The following is a 24,108-nucleotide window of genomic DNA, read 5'->3' as shown; positions in this document are numbered from 1 at the left end:
GATGCTGTGTGTTATTCTTCAGTTTTTCTTCATGTGCGTGAAAAACGGATGTAAAACAGATGCAATCCTGATGGAAACACTGAATGCAATCACAGACAATACTGATTCCACTTGTGTGCAAAATATAAAAAAATGTATTGAACAGACCCTGACACATTCTGTATCACTCATGTGAAAGAGGCCTTGAGGTGGTCACACACCTTCAAAAGTGGGTTCTTTTATATGTATTTTCCCTTTAAAACTAGAAGTACAATTCTGGACCCAAAAAGATACAAAAATCCGAACCCTTTCATTAGTGTTTAATATATATTATATATATTTACTGGCTGCTTTTAAAGGGTTTCTACCACCTCATTTGGACCTAATTAGCTGTCAGACACTAGCGATCTGCTAGTGTCTGCTCTACCTAACCATGCTATTGTAATACTTTTCTCTGCAGCAGTTACCCTAAAAAACAAACTTGTATTGCTATGCAAATGAGCCTCTAGGTGCTATGGGGGCGTCTTTTCAGTGCGGTCTACTCACCATGTCTGCCGCCCAGCTCGTCCCTCCAGCCCGCCCATCTCCTCTAGATTGACAGCCTCCATCGCGGCCGAATTCTCGCACCTGCGCAGTGTGCGTCTGTATTCGGCGCAGGCGCAGTGACTGTCAGACCGCTCCCTGCGCCGGCATCTCCACTGCGCCTGCGCATCTCCACTGCTTGAGGCCAGGCGTCGTCTGTTCCTGGGAGCACTCAGATGTCATCGGCGCAGGTGCAGTGGAGATGCCGGCGCAGGGAGCGGCCCGACAGTCACTGCGCCTGCGCCAAATACAGACGCACACGGCACAGGCGCAAGAATTCGGCCACGATGGATGCGATGGAGGCTGTCAATCTAGAGGAGATGGGTAGGCTGGAGGGATGAGCTGGGCGGGTAACCGCTGCAGAGAAAGGGATTACAATAGCATGGTTAGGTACAGCAGATCGCTAGTGTCTGACAGCTAATTAGGTCCAAATATGGTGGTAGAAACCATTTAAGCTCGGATCAATAATCGCTGCCTGCAGCTCAGCTACAATGTCTAATGGAGAATATTCTATTTACTGAAGTCCTTCTATCATATCTGAGAAAGTGGGAGCATATTCACACTAAGGACAGGATATAAAAATAGGATACCTTTTCCATTTTAAAAAATTGATGCATCCAGGTTTTTTTAAGCTGTAGAAGCTTATGGATTACTGGAGTTGTAATCATTTTACAGCTCATAATTCAGTATTCTGAACCATTTATATATTATGTGTAGATTTTATAATTTATTATGGTTTTCCGACGTGTCTGTAAAAATGTTGGCTGTCTGTAATTTTTTGGATACATTGTCCAGAAATATTAAAAATGAGGTTGGCAAACCTGAGTCACACTTCAGTTCTAGTGCATTCCTTGTCGTCCAAATGACAGAACCCATGATATACAGCAGTGCGGCATCTTCCGTCATGAATAGCAGCTACGGGGCATACATGAACAAAGCCTTAGCTACCTCTTAGCGCCCCCTCTACCCTCCTAGTAGTGACGACACTGGGCCAGCGGTAAACAGTGAGAAGGCCGCGGTGCTCCTGGAGTGCCGCTGCCTTCTCAAAACAGCTGATCGGCGGGGGTCCCTGGTGTCGGACCCCCGCCGATCAGATGCTGATGATCTATCCAGAGGACAGATCATCAGTTTAAACAAACTGCAGAACCCCTTTAAGGTATTAAAATATTGTATGAAAATGAATATGATACAATACAGAAAAATATCAATGCTAACTCTTTAAAAAGCAACCAATGAGAGTTTGAATTCTGCACTGGGATGAATTTTGACAGATTAAGGCTACTTTCACACTTGCGTTCAGAGCGGATCCGTCTGGTGTCTGCACAGACGGATCCGCTCCTATAATGCAGACGTTGGGATCCGTTCAGAACAGATCCGTCTGCATTATAGTTCAGAAAAATTCTAAGTGTGAAAGTTGCTCAGACGGATCCGTCCAGACTTTACATTGAAAGTCAACGGGGGACGGATCCGTTTGAAAATTGCACCATATTGTGTCAACTTCAAACGGATCCGTCCCCATTGACTTACATTTTAAGTCTGGACGGATCCGTTTGCCTCCGCACAGCCAGGCGGACGTCTGCTGAGCGGAGGACAAACGCTGCCAGACTGATGCATTCTGAGCGGATCCGCATCCACTCAGAATGCATTAGGGCTGGACGGATGCGTTCGGGGCCGCTTGTGAGAACCTTCAAACGGAACTCGCAAGCGGAGCCCCGAACGCTTGAAAGTAGCCTAAAGTGAATTCAGGGTCTGGATTAAAAGCTGACGGATAGCGCTATGAAGTTTGGCATATAAAGAGCCTAGAGTAGTACGGGACATTTATTGTTAGGGACGCCTTCTCCATTCTACCTTCATGTGCATATTCCATTACCTGCAGACGGCGACACAGATGAACCACTCTTTTCTTTTTCCATTGTGCTCCCACTTGTCGGCGTGGTCAGTAATGAAAGAGGAGTTTGGTCAGGATTTAATACACAGGAATGCTCTAAATACCTCGTACCCTACTGTGCAGAGATACAGTTTCAACCTGCACTTCCTCCCTGATGGTATGCATCACTGAACACGCACACTTTCTTTGAATTTCCCAAAATGAGCACTTCTTCTATCACTTTGTACATTGTAGATAATGGAAGTTGAGAAAACGTTCCTGGAAGATTTCATTACTAAGTGAGGACTGAGAACATTGGATCGCTGCCCGGATTTATAAAAACCGTATCCATTGTCATCTCTGAAAAATAAAGTGATATTCCGGATTCAGCATGTTATTACACCACGGCCTTCAGAGAACATTAAAAATAGAAACTATTTTAGGGTACGTCCACATGGGATGTAATCATGTGAATTCTCTGCAGAATCTGCATGACTTACATGTGGATTTGTCACAGATTTTGCGGCGAATTGTCACAGATTTCACCACGTGCTTCGCAAAGGGTGAAATCTGTGGTGAAAATCCACAGCATAGTTTGACTGGGGATTTAAAATCCGCACTGCCAGTAGAGGGCTTATTCAGACGACCATATCTGTTTTGCGATCCGCAAAACACTGATAACAGGCGTGTGCGTTCAACATTTTGCGGATTGGTACATCCTGTCCTAGGATAGAAATGCTTATTCTTGTCCGCAATTTCGGATAAGAATAGGACATGTTCTATCTTTTTTGCAGGGCCATGGCACATAAGTATGGATGCGGACAGCACTCGGTGTGCTGTCTGCATTTTTTTGCGGCCCTATTGAAATGACCGGTTCCGATCCGCAAAATTGTGGAATGGATGAAGACATAAGTATACGGTAATCTGAATGCAGACTTTTTTTGCGTGGTCTGTCTTCACGGTGAGCATGTCACTAACTGGATGTTACCATTTACCTTATTATGGGTGGCTGCACAGGGATCCGATTTGTGTGCAGAAAATCCGCAAGAAATCTGCCCTTATTAATGCGTTTTTGGTGCAGATTTTTCACAGATCTCACCCTTCCATTGAAAAGGGGGACATCTGCACAAAAAATGCAACAATTGACATCCAGTAGATTTCAAAATCCGCCCAGCAGTACAATTCCCACGCCTAAGAAAAAAAGCAAAGTGTACCTGAGGTTTGTCTACTCTCGTACACTTTGCTGGAACTGTATTAGGGCTTGTTCACACGAACGTTTTTTGCGTTCCGTATACGGGCTGTTTATTGCATTCCGTATACTGTGCGTATACGGAACCATTCATTTCTATGGGTCCGTAAAAAAAGCGGAATGTACTCAGTGAGCACTCAGTTTCCGTATGTCCGCATTTCCGTTCCGCTACATTTTGTGTCTTGTCCTATTATTGTCCGTAAATCACGTTCCGTGGCTCTATTCAAGTCAATTGGTCCGCAAAAAAAAACAGAACACATACGGAAATGCATGTTCCGTTTCTGAGGAACCATCTATTGGAAAGGTTATGCCCAGCCCAATTTTTTCTATGTAATTACTGTATGCTGTATATTCTATACGGAAAAACAGAACTGAAAAAACAGAACAGAAACGGAAACACATCGGAAACAAAAAACAGAACAACGGATCCGTGAAAAACGTTCCGTGAAACACTGAAAAAGCCATACGGTCGTGTGAACAAGCGTTTTTTCTGCATTAAATCTGCGTGGAAAGAAAAGTGAGTAATCTGCACCATTTGCAGCCACACTAAGGGGACGTGTCCCTATACAGCCGGATGTTGTCCAATTAGTGCGCGAGTTAGGGATACACCCTATTGACAAGCGGAATGATAACACCTTATTTCTTCATACGTTCCATGGAAAAATGACAGGAATGGTACAATACAGAGTTTCAAGAATTATTATTTTATGTATGAAGCAAGTATTTATAACTACAGAAATACCAGGAGTGCTCCCCTTTATTTTACTATACAGAATATTAAAGTGGACGCCACAGCCGTCGGGTATCCGCTGTTTTAAACAGAAGGCACCCAGGGCTTATGTATGCGATCATCGATAATGGCGATTGCATACATTAAACCCCTCCGATGCCTTGGTTCAGGGCCGTCTTTAATATTGATTGGACCCTGGGCAAGAATTTACTTGGGCCCCCTGGATCCCCCCCCCCCCCACCTGCACTTTGCTGTACTTGCTATACAGCATCACTTACCTGTCACATCCAGGGCCTCCAGATGACGTCTCCTCTCTGTCATCATCTTCTCCACTCGGTCTGGACAACTTCTCTCAGCCGCCTCGTCTCTGCAGAGTGTGACACACAGACATCTTAGCTCACATTCTATCATTATCCCCCAACTGGAGTCCCCACAGTGTTATCCTGCTGCTTGCTGTGCCCCCCCCCCCCCCCCCCGGGGTGTAGCTATAGGGGGTGCAGAGGTAGCAGCCCCTAGTAGTAATAGGACCTGCCTATAATGTCCCCTGGATTTGCAGTGCCCCCTGCAGTTATAATCCTCCCTCCACCATACAGTCCCATGTAAATAACATCACCTCCTCCCCAGCCGCCTCCAACGCACAATCCCATGTAAACATCACGCCCTACGGCTACTTTCACACTTGCGTTCCTGCAGATCTGTCCTGCACTTGTACAGGACGGATCCGCACCGATAATACAAACGAATGCATCCGTTCAGGACCGATTTGTATTAGATTTGAATTTCTAAGTCCCAATACGGATCTGTCCTGACTTACATTAAAAGTCAATGGGGGACGGATCTGTTTACAATTGCACCATTTTATGTCAATGCAATGGGATCCGTCCCCATTGACTTACATTGTAAGTCAGGACGGATCCGTTTGGCTGCGCAAGGCCATGCGGACACAAAAACGCTGCTTGCAGCATTTTGGGGTCCGCCTCCATAATGGAACAGGGGGCCGTACGGAGCCGAACAAATGCATTATGAATGGATCCGCATCCATTCAGAATGCATTGGGGTTAAACTGATGCATTTGGGGCTGCTTGTGAGAGCCTTGAAACGGATCTCACAAGCGGATTACCAAACGCAAGTGTGACCGTAGCCTAAACATTAATTCCCATGTACATAAACATCATTCCCCCCCCACAATCCACTTTCAACATACAGTCCCATGTAAATAACATCACTCCCTCACCCAGCCACCTCAAGCATACAGTCCTATGTCAATAACATCCCTCCCTTCAGCCCTAACATACATCCCAGTTAAATAACTACAACTCCCAGCATCTGCCTCTCCCTTCACTTACCTTTTCTCATGTACAGACATCACCATTAGGCTCCTTCTCCTCTTCACTCCGTCCAATCCTGCACTGGTCACATGATGGTGACATCATCCAGGTCATCCTATCACAGCCTGTTTTGCTGATCACATGACCTGTGATGTCACCGCAGGTCCTTCAGCTCTTCCCAGTGTAAGATTCAATTGTATTGCCGTTCTGTGTACGGCAATGCAGTTGTATCTAGCAGGCAGGCAGGACATTCGGGGCCTGGGACAAAACATCCCAGGCCCCGAATGTTTTAACCTAGCAACGCCCCTGGACTAGTGAATAGGAGTCAGGAAACAGAGCTCCCTTGGGCCCCCAGGAGCAACTGGGCCCGGGGCAGCTGCCCCTTTTGCCCTGTGGCAAAGACGGCCCTGCCTTGGTTAAATGTGACTGAGGCATCTGGGAGGATAAAAACCGAAAGCGCGCACTCCCGGCCGTGCACCGACTCCCCTAGCGATGATGGGGGAGCCGGATGTAGTGTGTGGCAGCTTCGGTCCTCCTGAGTGACATGAGGAGGAGTATAATAGTGTAATTCTCATAGCGCCCAGTGTAAATGCATTGAAGTCTTTGACAGATGCAATCTAATGATTGTTTGTTATAGTTCCCTAGGGAACTATTAAAGAGGGTAAGAAAAATTATAATAATAATGTAAAATATAAAAAAAATTACAAAAATTGAAATCACCCCCTTTCCCGAAAATTTATAATATATAAACAATTTAAAAAAATAAATGTCATGCGAAAACGCATTTACTATTAAAATATTTATCCCATACGGCAAACGGCAAAGCAAGTCAAAATGGCCAATTCACAATTTTTGGATTGCTTCACCTCCCATAAAAAAATTAATAAAAAGTGATAAAAAAGTCATACCCACCTAAATTGTATCAATGAAAAGTACAGATCATCCTTCAAAAAATGAACCCTCACACAGCTCTGTACACATAAAAGTAAAAAAAAAGTTGTGGGGATCAGAAAATGGCGATGCAAAGAAAAAAATTATTTTTCCAAAGTTGCTATTCTTTCAGTATTCAGTATCATACTGACCCAGAGAATGAAAATAACAGTTTTAGCGCATATAAAAAACTGTAAAACCCCAAAAACCTGTGGCAAAATTGTGTTTTTTTATAATTCCACCACACTTGGAATTTTTTTTCCTGCTTCCCACTACATTGTATGCCACTAGAAAGTACAATTTGTTCCGCAAAAAATAAGTCCTCATAAAGCTATGTGACTGGAAAAATAAAAAATAAAGTTATGGCTTTGGGTAGGCTGGAAATAAAAAACAAAAATGAAGTTAAAAGTTAAGAGAAAACTGGTTGTGGACGCCTTTGTGGGAATTTTTTTGTTATTGCATTCTACTTATTTAGGGAGGGAAAAAAACAAACATTCTTTTCAATTAGTCTTTATTGCTCCTCCCTTTTCAGTGAATCCGTCGAAGAGCTGCTCTGATGGCTTGAGCTGTGGCCCTGAACTTCTGACAGCTCATATACACTCATTATAGCTAAATTGTCATCAAACTAATAAGAATTTAGCTTTAATAAATTTTTACAAGCTAATAAGGAAGTACAGATCAGGGTTACAGATTGAGCTGTCACATCAGCTCTTTGACGGATTCATTGAGAAGCGGGAAGGTAACCGTGCCCACTTCCCTACCCCTTCGCTGTGACTAACCGCGCTTATTCCCCCACAGCCGGCTGGCTTTGCCGAACAGTTGGCTGTCAGTCACAGTAGAAGGGGCAGGGAAGGGGGCACAGTTACCTTGAATTGAAGCAAGGAGGCCGCTGCCCCCCTTGACTTCAAGCCTGACTGGAAAATAGCGCGGACGGAGGATAAAAGAACGTTTTTCATACTTCTGCCTCATCAGACTGCAGTAAGAAAATTATCATTAGAAACTCACTGCCGGCTACTTGAAGGTACTGCTGGCGGTTTGGGATGGCTTTTGTCGCTGACAGGTTAAAGGGGTTTTCTAGGAGTTGATAACGATGACCTATCCTCGGGATAGGTCCGAGTATTAAACCAAATAGTGTGATCCACCACTTTGGATAAGTAAGCAGATAAAACGGAAGGCAATCAATGACGACTCACGATTCAAGTTATCCGGGACTGCAACATCTTGGAAATATTCAGCTTGGTCTTGCAGACACATTTCATGCTCACTTTGTGTGGTATCTGAAAAATATTGGGGTGTTCCTGAAGCAATACTGCTGTGCGAGTCATCCACACTCCTAGAATAGAAAATATATATAACTATGCAGCTCAGAAAAGGCTAAATCAAGACCATTTATCCAAATCCTACAATATGACCCACAATGCTCATTCCCTAGCAGTGACTGCAATAATTGACTGTCCTTGTACATGGTTATGGTTAGGGGAGGTAATACATGGAGATTAGCTTACTAGTGGCTCCCTGCTCTGACTAACCGAGGGTCGTCTCAAGCAGGGGACACCCATCTATCACATCCATATGACCTAATAGGAAATATGGAAGGGAATTTGTTGGGACCAGACAATCCCTTCAAGGAAAAGACCTTGATTTCAAAAACTCATATGAAAAATAATCATGACTGTAATGTCTTCATCAAACTCATGCGGTTTGCATTGAAAACAGGATTTTTTATACTCACCTGTAAAATCATTTTATCCTTTTCTCGCTGTATTTATTGGGGGACACAGAAGACTATGGGTATAGCTGCTGCCACTAGGAGGCGATGCTAAGTGAGAAAAGGTGTTAGATCTTGCTACCGACTATACCCCTCCTGCAGACACTGAGCTAATCACTCTTGTAGAGAGTAGACGAAAATAGTTCCAGCACTTGAAATTAAACTGAGTTGCACTTTATTTCTTCTTGTAGCATATAACTCACATGGACACAATCCTTCACCTCAGCATGGTTGACGCGTTTCGAACACAGGTGTGTTCTTAGTCGTAACCTAATGAGACTATCCTTCCTGGCCTTTAAATACACTTCCCACCCCCAATCAAGTCAGGGGTGGGGATATACAAACCTCTTGCTAAGGAATGCTCATTAACTTGCCACACATAAAAAACTGAATCCACATATAAAATTACATCAAATGCAATCAATATATAATCCCAATTCCCAACCAAAAATTTGGTGCATGAAAACCATGAAAAAACGCACAATGTGAACGAACTAAAAAGGAAAAATTTTACAATTAATTTTCTTAGTTTACATTGTCAAAATGTAAATAATAAAACATATTTGACAACATATAATGGAATTTGCTTTGTGTTTGCACAAGGGAACACGAGAAAAGTAAAAATTATAATTTTTTTATTCTTCTACATATATACTGATTATATTATTAATTAATTGTAATATGACTTAATAATACATAAGCTCTTTTCTCCTGTTTAATCCCATTGGAGATCTGTTTTTCAGCCTAAGAATCCAGAATGCCTCTCTCTGCAGTATCTTTTTTTGGTATCTCCACCTCTAGGGGGAGCCACCACTTTTTCTATTGCAAATGTTTGGAAGCTTTTCAATCTGCGGTCATGTGAGAATATAAAGTGTTTGGCTGCTTTTGATGTATCCAGGCAGGAAGGATTAGTTATGTTATTAATATGTTTTTAATATTCTAGTTTTAAATTTCCTAGAAGAACTGCCTACATACATTAAATCGCAGTCAGCACACCGTATAATATAAACTATACCCACTGTATTACAGTAATTAATGTAACTTTTAATTGGAAACTCCAATCTATGTTTTGAATCATGAAAGCTTTTGACAGTCACACTATAGTTACATGTTTTACATGGGTGACTTCCACATTTTGAAAAACCCATGTATTTCAACCAAATGTTGGTTGTGGTTTTGGTCACATTAGAAAAAAATTAAGGGGAAAGAGTGTTTGTTCGTGACCGTCTCAATACTACTCTACAACTACTTTTTAATACTTCATATAAAATGTCATCCTCATATAAGATCGGAAGACATTTGGGTATAACATCCTTTATCTGGGAGAATTGTCAACTATAAGTCAATACTAATGTGGGTGAAATAACATTTTTACCTTCCTTTCTGTATTTATTTTATATTTTTTATTTTGTCTATATTGGATCTTTTTTTCTGTCCTAAAAAGCAGCTCACTTCTTCGTTTGTTTGTGCGATACTGAGGGCTCTAGTGAGCATCCATTGAGGATATCCTCTATCCTGTAAACGGGAAATGATTTCACCACATTACCTATTGAAAGAAACATCTGTACTGCAATTCCTGAGTGTTCTAATCATTTCTCCTACAGGACTGGCCTTAATAGTATGCATAGTTAGTATCATATTATCAGGGATGCCAGTCAATTTAAGATCAAGGAAGTTAATAGGATGTGAATCAAAAGAGCAAGTAAACCTCAAATGATATGGGTTATCATTCAAAAACGTAATGAAGGCCGGTATGGCAGACACATCGCCCTCCCATATCAGGAGGAAATCATCGATGTATCTGCCATACCAGCCTATCATCTGAACAAAGGGATTTGCATCATTGTATATGTATCTCTCCCCCCAGTATGACATTACAAGGTTAGAAAGCAACCGAGAAAGTCTAGCACCTGTCAAAACTCCTTTTTTCTGGACATAATACTTATTTTCAAAAAAATAATAATTGTGAGTTGATAAAAATCTAGATATGTCCAAAATATAATCAATAAGACCTGTGGAGTATTTACTATATCTATGCAGATGATACTCTAACGCTGAAATAGCCACATTATGTGGAATTGACAGGTACAATGAAACAACGTCGCTGGCTATCCACATAGAATCGGTACTCCATTTAACATCATAAAAGCATCTCAAAATGTATGAAGTATCTTTTATGTAACCAGGGACTCTTTTTACCAATGGTTGCAAAAGGGAATCCAGCCACTCTCCTAACCTTTCAGTTAATGAACCTATACCTGACACTATAGGTCGTAGGGGAGGCAGATTAATGCTTTTGTGTACTTTAGGTAAAGCATGGATGATGGGTGTAACTGGAGATTCCACATTCAAAATACTGTTTGTGTGTTATAAATCCTAAATATCTGCCTTTGCAGAGAATTTGAATATATTCATGTTGGTATTGATTCAAAGGATTACTATCCAATTTTTGATATGTGGAAATATCCGATAATATACCCATCATCTGTTGATAATAAATTAGTTTATCAAGTACTACTACCGAACCTCCCTTGTCTGCCATTTTAATTACCACGTCATTAAGACCAGCTAGTTCTTTTAAAGCTAATTTTTGTTTGTGTGATAAATTGTCATGCGTATCTATATGACATTGTGTATCATATACGGCAGCAAGTTCCTTTTCTATAGTTTCTTGAAAGACATCCATACTGTGGGTACGAGATTTTAGAGGATAAAACTGAAGGTTCAACCCCTTAAAATGATCCCTTGTCATATTATCCTCAGCTGAATCCTCATTTTCATGCTGTAGACTCGTAAGACACACTCACTGCGTGTCCGCGAGTGTCCAGCAGAGTCGCCAACATCATAGAAATGTCTATTTACAGTTAGATTCCTGACAAATTTATTTATATCCAAAATGGTAGAAAACATCAAAATTCCCCGTAGGTGCAAAATTAAGTCCCACAGCTAACACTTCCCTTTGTTCTTTTGTTAGGGTATGATTAGATGGGTTCATCATTTAAAAAAAATGATTCTACAGAGAAGAACCATTCAGTTTTTTTAGGCTGAACACCAGATCTCCAATGGGATTAAACATGAGATAAGAGCTTATGTATTATTATTAAGTCATATTAATAATATCAGTATATATGTAGAAGAATAAAACAATTAACATTTTTATTTTTACCTTTCTCATGTTCCCTTGTGCAAACACAAAGCAAATTCCATTATATGTTGTCAAATATTTTTTATTATTTTAATTTTGACAATGTAAACTAAGGAAATTAATCGTACAATTTATCCCTTTAAGTTCGTTCACATTGTGCGTTTTTTGATGTCGTGGAACTAATTTTTGGTTGGGATTATATATTGGTTGCTACCTCACAGTATGAAATGCCACATTTGATGTAATTTTATATGTGGATTCTATTAGTTATGTGTGGCAAGTTAATGAGCATTCCTTAGCAAGAGGTTTGTATGTCCCCACCCCTGACTTGATTGGGGGTGGGAAGTGTATTTAAAAGGCCAGGAAGGATAGTCTTCATTCTCTGGGTCAGTATGATTACAGTGACAGGATGTACAGCGCCAGTGCGTGTTCGTGGAAGGGGGGTTGCATGAAAAACATCCAGTGGACTTGTTGCAGGGAAGTGCGGCAGTAACCACATGAAGGTGAGCGCACATGCACCACCTTAGAGGGGGTAATTCTGCAACAGACACCACACTCAGTGCCAGAGTACTTTTTATTTATTTATTTTAACCCTTTCTACCCCGGGTTAGTTTTCACCTTCCTGCCCAGGCCATTTTTTGCAATACTGACATGTGTCACTTTATGTGGTAATAACTTTGGATTTTGAGCCATTTTGAGAATGTTTTCTTGTGACACATTGTAGTTCATGAGTCAATATATTTCACCTTTATTTATGAAAAAATCGCAAATTTACCAAAAATTTTGACAAATTCGCAATGTTCAAAATTGATACCTCATAAAATATTTATTACTTAACATTCCCCATATGTCTACTTTATGTTCGCATCATTTTGTAAACGTCATTTTATTTTTTTAGGACGTTAGAAGGCTTATACTTTTAGAAGCAATTCTTAAAATTTAAGAAAATTTCCAAAACCCACTTTTTAAGGACCAGTTCAGGTCTGAAGTCACTTTGTGGGGCTTACATAGTGAACCCCCCCATAAATGTTCCCATTGTAGAAACTACACCCCTCATACTACTCAAAACTGATTTTTACAAACTCATTCCACAAGAATTAAAGGAAAATAGAGATAACATTTCAAAATTTCACTTTTTTGGAAGATTTTTCATTTTAATCAATTTTTTTCTTTAACGCATCGAGGGTTAACAGCCAAACAAAACTCAATATTTATTACTCTGATTCCGCGGTTTACAGAAACACCCCACATGTGGTCGTAAACTGATGTAAGGGCGCACTGCAGGGCGCAGAAGAAAAAGAACGCCATATGGTTTTTGCAAGGCAGATTTTGCTGGATTGGTTTTTAGATGCCATGTCCCATTTTAAGCCCCCCTGATGCACCCTTACAGTAGAAACTCCCAAAAAGTGACCCCATTTTGGAAACTAGGGGATAAGGTGCCAGCTTTATTGGTAATATTTTGGGGTACATATGATTTTTAATTACTTTATATTAAGTTTTTTGTGAGACAAGGTAACCCAAAAATGGCGGTTTTGGCACAGTTTTTTATTTTTTACAACATTCATCTGACAGGGTAGATCATGTGCTATTTTTATAGAGCAGGTTGTTACGGACGCAATTATATGACATATGTCTACTTTGTTCGCTTCAGTTTTACAAAGCAAAACTGGAAAACAAAGTATGTGTTTGTGTCCCCATTTTCTGATATTTAGTTTTTATTTTTCTGCCGATCGTCTTGTGCAGGGGCTCGTTTTTTGCAGGAAGAGTTGACGTTTTTATTGGTACCATTTTTGGGTACATATGATTTTTTGATCGTTCATTATTACACTTTATGGGGCAAGGTGACCCAAAAATTGGTAATTTTGGCAGTTTTTATTTTTTTATTTTTCCAGCATTCACCCGGGTTAGGTCATGTGATTTTTATAGAGCAGATCGTTAGGGACGTGGCAATACCTAATATGTATACTTTTTCTTATTTATTTAAGTTTTACACAATAATAGCATTTTTGAAACAAAAAAATGATGTTTTAGTGTATCCATAGTCTGAGAGCCATAGCTTTTTTACTTTTTGACCGATTGTCTTAGGTATGGTCTCCTTTTTTGCGGGATAAGGCGACAGTTTAATTGGAACTATTTTGGGGGGCACACGCATTTTTGATCGCTTGGTGTTGCAATTTTTGTGATTTAAGTTGACAAAAAAATTGCTTTTTTGGCACTGTTTTTATTTTTTACAATGTTCACCTGAGGGGTTAGGTCATGTGGTATTTTTATAGAGCAGGTTGTTACGGACGCGGAAATACCTAATATGTATACTTTTTTTTTATTTCACTTTAACACAATAATAACATATTTGAAACAAAAAAATGATGTTTGAGTGTCTCATGTTCTGAGAGCTATATTTTTTTTTTTTTAGCGATTTTCTTATGTAGGGGCTCCTTTTTAGTTGGATGAGGTGACGGTTTTATTGGTATCATTTTGTGGGACATATGCCTTTTTGATCACTTGGTGTTGCACTTTTTGTGATGTAAGTTGATGTTTTTGACACAGCTTTTATTTTTTTATGGTGTTTGTCGGACGGGGTGGATGATGTAATATAATTTATAGAGCCGGTCGTTACGGATGCGGCGATACCCAATATGTGTGTTTTTTCATTTTTTTCCAATTTTTTATTACAAAATCGGGGAAAAGTGGCGTTTTTTTCTTTTTTGACAATTTTTTTTTATAAAGAACACTTTAAAAAAAAAATGTTTTTACTTTATTTCTGACTAACTTTTGGGGGTCTGATCCCCTCTGCAATGCATTACAATACATCTGTATTGCAATGCATTGCCTGTTAGTGTATTACACAGAGTAATACACTAACAGGTTGCCTAGGAGACCGAGCCTGGGGCTGGATCTCCTGACCACTCGTAGAAGGCAGGTTTCGATACCGTGCAAGGCATTGGGCTGCCTTCTCATCCATCGGGTCCGCGCCACAGCAGAGCGGTGACCCGATGGGCTCCCTAACCTGCAGAAAACCCCTTCTACGTCAGCGCTGACCGCAGCATAGAAGGGGTTAATGCGCCGGCATCTGTGTTTTCACCGATGACGGCGAATACAGCAGGGGTCCAGCTAACGGGAACAGCCGGTCCTCTGCAGCTGACCGGGCGCAGCTCTTGCACCTGCCCGATCAGCGGGCCGTAATATTACAGCGCTGGGAGGCAAGTTACGTCCCGCTGCGCCGCACTATTATGGCGCTGGTCGGGAAGGGGTTAATATAAACATTTAGTCGTGTATTCAAAAACAGACCCCCTAGCCCCAACTGGAGGCAAAAAGGGGTTAATTTTAAACTACACAGCCACGTAATGGGAAAGCCAGCCTCAGTAAGGTGGCCGGAAAGTAAGGCCGGGCCGGGGGCGGAACTCAGCAGGCTCCTGGAGAAGGGGGATGTCTGGGCGCGAAGATTTCGCGCCTGGGGGACAGTCCCCGCCCACCAAACTCGAGGATGAAAGTTTAAAAGCCGGGGACTCGCGTAGCCTGAACAGAAGGGATTCCCAACCCCAGACCGAGGAGACCTGGGACGGGGGTACTCGACGCCCGGTAGCTGGATGCAGCGGTCCCCCCAGGAGGGGATGTGAACGCTGGGAAATGGTACTGGTAGGCCCCAGAGGAAGAGGGTTGAGAGGGGGGGCACAAGGAAAGAACCCGGGCCGGGAGGGAATACAGTGGGAAAACAGCACTTGGCCGAGGAATGGAGGGATGGAGAGGGGAGGTGGGGGTGAGAGATTCGGGGAGGATGTGGATGGAGGGGGTTATACTCACCCTGTGTTCACAATAAAAAGTCATGCACACTACTCCTATGCTTTATATTATCATGCACCCCTCATCCTCTTCTGTTCACCCCCCCCCCCCTCTCGGGGTACCAACAGGGTCACCTCTTCAGCCACTAGCACCGAGGTGGTAGTGAGGCTAGAGTGGAGGGGGGACTGCAGAAATGCAGGTGACCCCATGGCTGGCGGGATGCAGGGGAGCTGAGCCGCCCTGGTCCACTTTTGCCTTCTTGGGGGAGGTCGGGCGATGAGGGGAACAGACACCGGCCTTCCTCCCTGGGTAAACAGAGAGGCAGTGCATCTCTGTTTCCTGTACCTAAAGGGGAAAAAAGGAAAAATAACAAAAGAAGATGCCCTGCAAAGCAGGGAGGTCTGCCTACTACAGACACTAAGCTAAAACTGATTAGCTTAATGTATGCAGGAGGGATATAGCTGAGAGGAGGATCTAACACTTTTTTTTGCCTAGCGTCGCCTCCTAGTGGCAGCAGCAGCTATACCTATGGTCTCCTGTGTCCCCCAATGATACGAGCGAGAAATACTAGTAATAGGCCTGGAAGCCTTGTAGTATGGGGTGACTTCCCCTACACAGATTGAGCTCAGACCGATGCCAAAGAGAGAAAATGGAAGCAGGCGCGTGATTGAGTGTTGTCCCAGAACTAGGAAGAAAAGATCTAGGATACTACCTAGTAAGGGAAAAAACAACAACCGCACGAGTACTGCATAAGACAAAGCCTAACAGCTGTATCAAAGTTCCGGCAGTCGACCTGTATCTAGGACAGAACTCGACTCAAGCTTGCTTGGCTTCACGAATTAGTCCAGGAAAACACTCACCACTTACAGCAACCAGGGTTGCCAACTAGAATTTTAGTTTTTTCTGGACAATTTTACCCAAAATCACGGACAGCCAACATTTTTCACGGACAAATTGGAAAACCATAATGAATGATAACGATTCTAAGTAATACGTGTCTATAGCTCAATACACTGATAAGATCTCATACCAGCATTTACTGGGAGCTATAAAATGATGAAAATTACCACCAAATTAATCTAGTCAAGAACCAACAAAAAAAATCATGGACACGTCTATTTTTTCACGGATACGGGAAAAAAGTCGCCTATTTTTATAGACTGTCCAGAAATTTCTGGACGGTTGGCAACCCTGACCGCAACAGACATGGGAGGTATAGCGAGTAGTCTGGAGCAGGAAACCACCGTATGTAATAGGCTAAAAAAGGTGGCTGGGTAGTCGCAAAGACGGCAGTAGAAAACAGAGTCTGTGTACCGCAAAACGACAAGGTACTGAAACATTACAAGGTAAGAGAAAATGATGACCAGGGTGAGCAGCAGACTCCACCAGCATAATGGACTGCTGTGGCCACATGGGGCAAGTGGAAAGCCATGAGTGGTGTGGCACTCATGAAGAGTAGAACTGGGCAACTCTGGAAACACAGTTGTCCAGTGACTCATCACTGGCAACAACAAGCAATAGTACCATTACTCCTCTGGTGAAGTGTAATCACTTCCCCAAGTGAAAGGAGAAAAGTCCCCGCCTGAAAACTACAGGATTACGCTGACTTGACAGATAAAGCATACTTGTATAGTGCAAAGACTCCAACTGTGGTAGGGAGTAAGGAGACCGCCTAGTGCATGTAGGTTTGTCTGCAAACAAATGTAGTGATAATGCAATGACTCTGCAGATGTTAAGAGAGAAAACCAGAATTGAGTATGTCTGACAGATTGCGGCTCTGGCGATAAGGCATATGTTCTACTTTTGAAATGAGAAAATGCTGAAGTCTGGGGAACTGCTGCACCACATATGCTTGTTACAGATCTGTAGTAGAAAGAAATGCGTAAACTTGTTCAGTCCAGCAGGAAGCAATAACTCAGGATCCCCATCTGATGAAGGGGGTACTAGCTGACTAATGCACTCACTCCATCTCTGGTAGAGGGTAAACCGGTTGTCTGGTGCAACTTCAGTGCAATGACTCCACACTGAATGAGGGAAGGTTGACACCTGATGTAGGGCAGTACTGGGAAGGCTTGTATATAAGACCATATTGAACGCGCACTTACTCCACCTGTGGTAGTGAGTAAAGAGGTTGACTGGTGAAACTTCAGCACAATTACCCCGCACTGAATGAGGAAAATTAGAGTTTTGTGGACTCCCCTCCAAAATCTCTTTCTCGCCGAGTTCATTGGGGGAAACAGGATTGTGGGCATAGCTGCTGCTGTCGCTAGGAGGTGACACTAGGCTAAAAAGTGTTAGCTCCTCCCGCGGCTATATCCCCTCCAGCCTGGAGAGAACATATCAGTTTCTGTACAAGCAGTAGGAGGAAAATAAATCAGAAATTAAATAACATAACAATAACCAGTGGATCCAAACCCAAAACTGAGGACCCTACCAGTTAATCAACTGCCGTCACCTGCGGCAAAATTAGAAACAAAAACAACGGGTGGGAGCTGTCCCCCCAAAAGAACTCAGCGAGAAAGAGATTTTACAAGTGAGTCCACAAAAATCTTGTTTTCTCGCTCGTATCATTGGGGGACACAGGACCGTGGGATGTCCCAAAGCAGTCCATGGGGAAGGAGAAACCACAATCTCATGAAAGTCACAACTACAGGAGTCTAAGACACCGCAGCCCGCAAGACCTTGCGGCCCAGAGCGGCATCTGTCGATGCAAAAGCATGCACCTGGTAGAACTTGGTGAACATGTGCAAGGAAGACCAGGTTGCTGCTTTACACAACTGTAAAGCGGAAGCCTGGTGGAAACGGGCCCAAGAACCACCCACTGCCCTGGTCAAATAAGCCGTGATACAAAGGGGCGGATCCTTGCCCCGGGAGCGGTACGCCTCGGCAATGGCCATGCGGATCCACCTGGCAATCGTTCCTTTTGAGGCTGCCAAACCCTTGCGAAGACCCTCAGGAATAATAAACAGTGAGTCGGTACGCCGGAACGACTCTGAAGCGGATAAATCTGCAGGGCACGAACCATGTCCAGCTGGTGGAGGGCTCGTTCCCTAGGATGTGAATGCGAGGGACAAAATGAGGGGAGAACGATGTCCTTGTTGACAAGACGGAGACTACCTTCGGAAGAAAGAAAGGCACAGGGCGAAGCACCGCCTTATCTTGGTGCAGAATAAAAAAGGGCTCCCTACAGGAAAGCACCGCCAATTCTCACATGCGCCTGATGGAGGTGACCGCCACCAGAAAGGCCACTTTCTAGGAAAGAAGGCGGAGATAAACAGTGTCAAAAGGCTTGAAGGGAGGTGATTGGAGAGAACCAAGCACAAGGTTCAAATCCCAAGAGGGTAAAGGGGGGCGATAAGGAGGGACAGTGTAAGCTACCCCTTGGAGGAAGGTCTTAACCAGGGCCTTTTGCGCCAGAGGTTGCTGTAAAAAGATTGCAAGCGCTGACATCTGCCCCTTTAGGGAACTAAGACCAAGACCCAAATCCAGCTCCATCTGCAAAAAGGAGAGGATTGTGGGATGGGAGAAACAGAGTGGAGGGAGGCGACGGTCCGCAAAGAAGCGCTGGAAAGACTTCCAAGTCCTATGATATATCTTGGACGACGTCGGCTTCCTGGCCTTAATCATTGTGCGAATGACTCAATCTGAGTTTCAATAGCCACCCTATCAAACGTAGCGATTCTAAATGCTGGTAGAAGACTGGTCCCTGAGAGAGAAGGTCGTCCCTGAGCGGAAGCGGCCACGGAGAATCTACTAGGAGAAGTATGAGATTGGTGTACCAGGCTCGGCGCAGCCAATCCAGGGCGATGAGAATCGTCTGAATGCCCTCCCTCTTGATCCTGTGAAGGACCCGGGGTAGGAGAGGGAGAGGGGGGGGGGGGAAGACCAGTGCATCTACTGCGCATGCCCGGGAATCTCTTGTCCACGAGATGAAGGTGGGAAGCTTGTGGTTGATTCTGGATGCCATCAGATCCACGTCCGGACGGCTCCAAAGGAGACAGATGGAGTCAAACACCTCTGAGTGCAGAGACCACTCGCCCGGGTCCACGGTCTTCCGGCTGAGGAAGTCCACCGTCCAGTTCTCCACTCCTGGAATGTAGACTGCCGATAGCACTGGTAGATGTTCCTCCGCCCACTTTAGAATTTTCTCCGACTCCGCCATCACCGCCCGACTGCGGAATCCCCTATGGTGGCTGATGTACGCCACTGCATTGGCATTGTCCGACTGGATACGGACTGGCAGTCCCCTCAGGAGAGGAGTCCAATGAAGCACGGACAAATAAATGGCCCGAAGTTCCAGGATGTTGATAGGGCAGTCTGGATTCCAACAGAGACCATTTCCCTTGGACTGTCCGAGGTGGGAAGATTCCGCCCCATCCGAGGAGGCTGGCATCAGGGGCGATGACCGACAATGGATCGGGGATTTGCCGGAGACCAAGGTTGGAGTGGAGTGCAACCACCTGAGGTCCAACCGCACCCGTGGAGGAAGGGCGATGGTATGGTCCAAGAAACTTGGTGTCTTGTCCCAGGACGACAAGATCGCCTGCTGGAGAGGACGAGTGTGAAATTGCGCAAACGGAAGTGCCTCGAAGTAAGAGACCATCGTTCCCAACACCCGCATGCAAAACCGGATCGACGGATGTCTGTGCCGGAGAAGAAGACAAACCGACAGCTGAAGGGATAACAGTTTGTCCAAGGGGAGGCAGAGGCCGTGCCGAGGATCATGCCGAGGAAAGTAATCCGTCTGCTGGGATGCAGTGCTGACTTCTGGAAGTTTACCAGCCAGCCGAAACGTGCCAGGGTGATGAGTACATTCGTTCTGACCGAAGGTCGCAGGATGTCATCCAGATAAGGGATCAGGGTGATGCCCCTGGAACGAAGAAGGGCGAGGAGAGGAGCAAGCACCTTCTTAAACACTCGCAGTGCTGTTGCTAGGCCAAAGGGTAGAGCCACAAACTGATAGTGGAGAGACTCCACCACAAAGCGAAGAAAACGCTGGTGCGCAGGAGCAATGGGAATGTGAAGGTACGCGTCCTGAATGTCCACCGAGGAAAGGAACTTGCCCCGTTCCAGAGAGGCAACCACGGAGCAAAGAGACTCAATCCTGAAGTGCTGGACCCTGACACACCGGTTCAGTAACTTGAGGTCTAGCACCGTGTAAACGGATCGTCCTTTCTTGGGGATAACAAACAGATTTGAATAAAAACCTGTGAACTGCTCCGCAAGCAGAACCAGGGAGATCACTTCCCGGACGAGAAGGGACTGTAATGCCTGAAAAAAAAGGCAACGGCTCAAACTCTGTCTCTGGGCGGCTGGGAAAGGAAGAATCGGTCCGGCAGGTGGAGGCTAACTCGAGCTTGTAACCCAAGGTTATCTCAAGTACCCATTCGTTGGAAATGTGGGACCGCCAAACTTCCTGAAAAAGGAGGAGCCATGCTGAAGATTGTCTATTGGCCTGGGCGCGGGCAGGTCGTGCCTGCGAGCGCAAGGCTGGTTGAGGTTTGAAGGACGGTTTTCTCTTCTGCTCTTGATTAAGACGGGCGTGTGCCGGAGAAGCGCCGAAAGAAGCGCAAACGGGAGTTCGAGGGCCTGGAGCGAACCAGACCCCTGGCCTTGCCCTTTAGGAGGTGGGTACTTTTATCATCCGTGGCCTCAGATGATCTCGTCCAAAAGAGTAACGAACAGACGAGAACCCGGAAAGGGAAGCTCCGTAAGAGAACGCTTTGACGAGGAGTCTGCAGCCCAGACTTTAAGCCACAACTCGCACCGTAAGGCGAAGGTGAGAGTGGATGAGCGGGCAACAAGAGTACTTCCCTGCAGGGCCAAAGACTGGAGGTCCGCCGGGGAAGGTCAGCCATAATGTCCTGGTGCAGGCGAAGGGCCCATTCAGAGACCGCCTTAGCCACCCACGCTGAGGCAAAAATGGGATGATTAGCGGAACCAGCTGCCGCAAAGGCGGACTTAGTAAAAGACTCCAGGCGGCGATCCACAGGGTCCTTAGCGAAACGCTTTACGGGCGGGTCCACTTTGGGCGGGGACGACAATTTTGCGACCAGGTCTGGTGGAAAGGGGTATAACAGATTGAGGTGCTTAGAAGCGCCAAAACGACGATCTGGATGGTCCCATGCCTTGGCAATGACGCCCGAAAAATCGTCATGCAAGGGAAAGGCCTTAGGGGCTTGTCTCGAGCGGAGAAACTAAACTCCCTGGTGGCTAGATGAAGGAGTCGTCCTGAACTTGAAAGGCGTAGCGGACAGCCACGACCAGGCTATCTACCATGGAAGAAATCTTAGAAGATTGTTCCTGATCCAGATCCGAGTCTGAATCAAGTACCTCCCCTTAGTACAGTGTCTAGCCTGGGAGGGAGGACATGTCTGTGCGTGGCCTCAGGGGAGGTGGAGACACTGAGGCGTCAATAGAGGAAAATTGTCCTGTTCTGGGCCGCTTGTGAAGTCTGCCCCTAGGTTGGTCTTCCGAGGAAGGTGTGGGATGCGCAGGCGAGGACTGGTCAACCAATCGACCCATGAGAGAAAGGGTGGATTGGGAAACTTTTGATAGGATCTCTACTGCCCAGGACAGGGCGTGGGCCCAATCCGGTTCCACACGGTTAGGGAGGCAGTGCGGCTGCTCAGGAGGGATGACTAGGGCCGGTCTGGGCGCACAGCATGCGGTACACAGGGAGTCCGACTAGCCGCGAGGAAACTTGAACTCGCATTTAGCGCAAGGGTAGTGGGTGGGGGCTGGTGGCGGGCGGGCGTCAGACGTGGGTTTGGACATGGCTCTAAGAGCTGGTCCCAGGGCTGGAGGGATATAGGGTTGTCCTATCAGAAAAGCTGCAGGTGGAACCAGCTCCTGATATCCCCCAATGAATCTTCCTGCTGACCGAGGTGTGAAGAGGGAGAGGAATGCAGACTTCTCCCAGGGCCAGCGTAGGAAAAAGAGGCAACCCTGCCCTCTTAGGAGTGGCCGAGGGCCCCGCCCTGCAAGGGTAGGGGGCAGGAGGAGGGTCCAGAGAAAATTAGGCCTAGTAGGCCCCGAGACCGGGAGCTAAATTAGTTGCGGTGGCCGGCACTTCCGGTTGACGAAAACCAAAAGTGGAGCAGGAGGAGCGGAGGCTGCCCGGTAGAAAGGGCGCAAACTAGAGACATCACGAGAGGAGGAGGAAACAAGCCTGAGGCACACGGGGGCCAAGACGGCCGCAAACCGGGCTAGGCCGCAAAAGAAGCCGGGGGGCTAAATTAGTTGCTGCGGCTGGCCGTAAAGCACTTCCGGCCGAAAATTAAGGGCGGAACTGAAGGAGCGAGAACTGCCCGGGAGAGAGGGCGCACACCGTAGACCAGCCAGAGGAGTAGAAAAAAGGGGCCGAGGCGCGCGGGGACTGGGAAGGTCTCCAACCAAATAGGGACTGGGGCCTAAATTAGAGGGGCGGGCACCAGAACGACACTTCCGGGGTGGCCGCCAGAAGGAGATGCCACCCCAAGACCCCCTGATCCAGGGCCAAATCCCCAAGGGAGGAGAACATTTGGGCCCCAGGGAGGAAAAAGGGGAAGGAGGGGAGCGGGCAGTGGGGAATAGGGGAGGAATACCAATCCGGCCTACTCACACCATCTTCCTCCTTTTTTATTCACCCTCCCTCGATGGGTCCAGCAGGGTCACCTCTTCAGCTGCTGGCACCGAAGTGGCAGGAAGCTGGCAAGGAGGAAGGGCAGGATCCAGATGACCCCTTGGCTGGCAGGAAGCAGGGAGGCGAGGCTGCCCTGGTCCTATTTTTCTTCTTGGGGGAGCTGGACTGGGAGGGAAGCGGACCCAGGCCATGGTCCCCGGAAGAACAGGGAGGCCAGGCGGCCCTGTTCCCCCAGCCTGAAAAGGAAACAAAATAAAAAAAACTGCAGAATTGACCCTGCAGCGGAGGGAGGTCTGCCTCCTACGACACAAAGCTAAAAACCGATATGCTCTCTCCAGGCTGGAGGGGATATAGCCGGCGGCAGGAGCTAACATTTTTTAGCCTAGTGTCACCTCCCAGCGGCAGCAACAGCTATACCCACGGTCCTGTGTCCCCCAATGATATGAGTGAGAAAGGGAGATATCTGGTGCATGTCATGGTGAACACACAATTACTCCACCTGTAGTAGTGGGTAACGTGGCTGCTTGGAGTGTCAACAAGAAGCTATAAAGTATAAGAACATAGAAAAAACAAATGTGCCCTTTAAAAAATTGATTCACATTTGTACTTAAAGGGGCATTTTCATCTTAGACATATATGACATATCCACAGGATAGCCAATAAATATATGGTAGATGCAGATCCCACCTCTGAGAACCTCCAGAACTGGGACCGCAACCTTTCCTTTACTACCTGGTGCTCTGTGTCACTGTGAATGGACAGGTTCTTACACATATGCAGCTTTCTTCATTCCCTTCTATAGGAGTATCCTGTAGATATACTATAAGTGTCTAACAATCAGAATAAGACCTTAAGGTGAAAACAGTTTTACGAGCGTATACCTCAGTAGAAGGCATGAGAGCAATTCATACATAAAATCTATTGACCAACCAAAGATGCACATCTCACTTCTCACCTTTCAGAAACCATGATCAGCCTGCGCGTCATGTACCTTTGGTATTCCAAGTTTACTGTAAGAAAATACACCAGTAAGAGTGATATAACTATATGGTTTGACAGGCACTTCTTGTGTGAGAACAAAGCTAATAAAAGGGTCTCCCATGAAGCCCACTTAACAGTCTGCCTG

General features: G+C 45.3%; 1 protein-coding gene across 2 annotated transcripts in view; it reads right to left on the bottom strand.

Moving 5' to 3' along the window:
• Positions 1-2,366: 2,366 nt before the first annotated feature.
• The window catches only part of STAT2 (signal transducer and activator of transcription 2), an 88,650-nt gene continuing 66,908 nt past the window's right edge, over positions 2,367-24,108 (bottom strand). For both annotated transcript variants that reach the window (XM_044284813.1, XM_044284814.1), the window contains exons 22-24: positions 23,938-23,992; positions 7,859-7,998; positions 2,367-2,788 (exon numbers count right to left, since the gene is read on the bottom strand). In XM_044284813.1, the coding sequence (XP_044140748.1) occupies positions 2,724-2,788; positions 7,859-7,998; positions 23,938-23,992 (260 nt within the window). In that variant the 3' untranslated portion in view covers positions 2,367-2,723. The remainder of the gene's footprint in view (positions 2,789-7,858; positions 7,999-23,937; positions 23,993-24,108) is intronic.

Source organism: Bufo gargarizans, chromosome 3, assembly GCF_014858855.1.
Source record: "Bufo gargarizans isolate SCDJY-AF-19 chromosome 3, ASM1485885v1, whole genome shotgun sequence".
Lineage (NCBI taxonomy): Eukaryota > Metazoa > Chordata > Amphibia > Anura > Bufonidae > Bufo > Bufo gargarizans.
The sequence above is the reverse complement of the archived record's forward strand: the minus strand, read 5'-3'. Positions and strand labels throughout refer to the sequence as shown.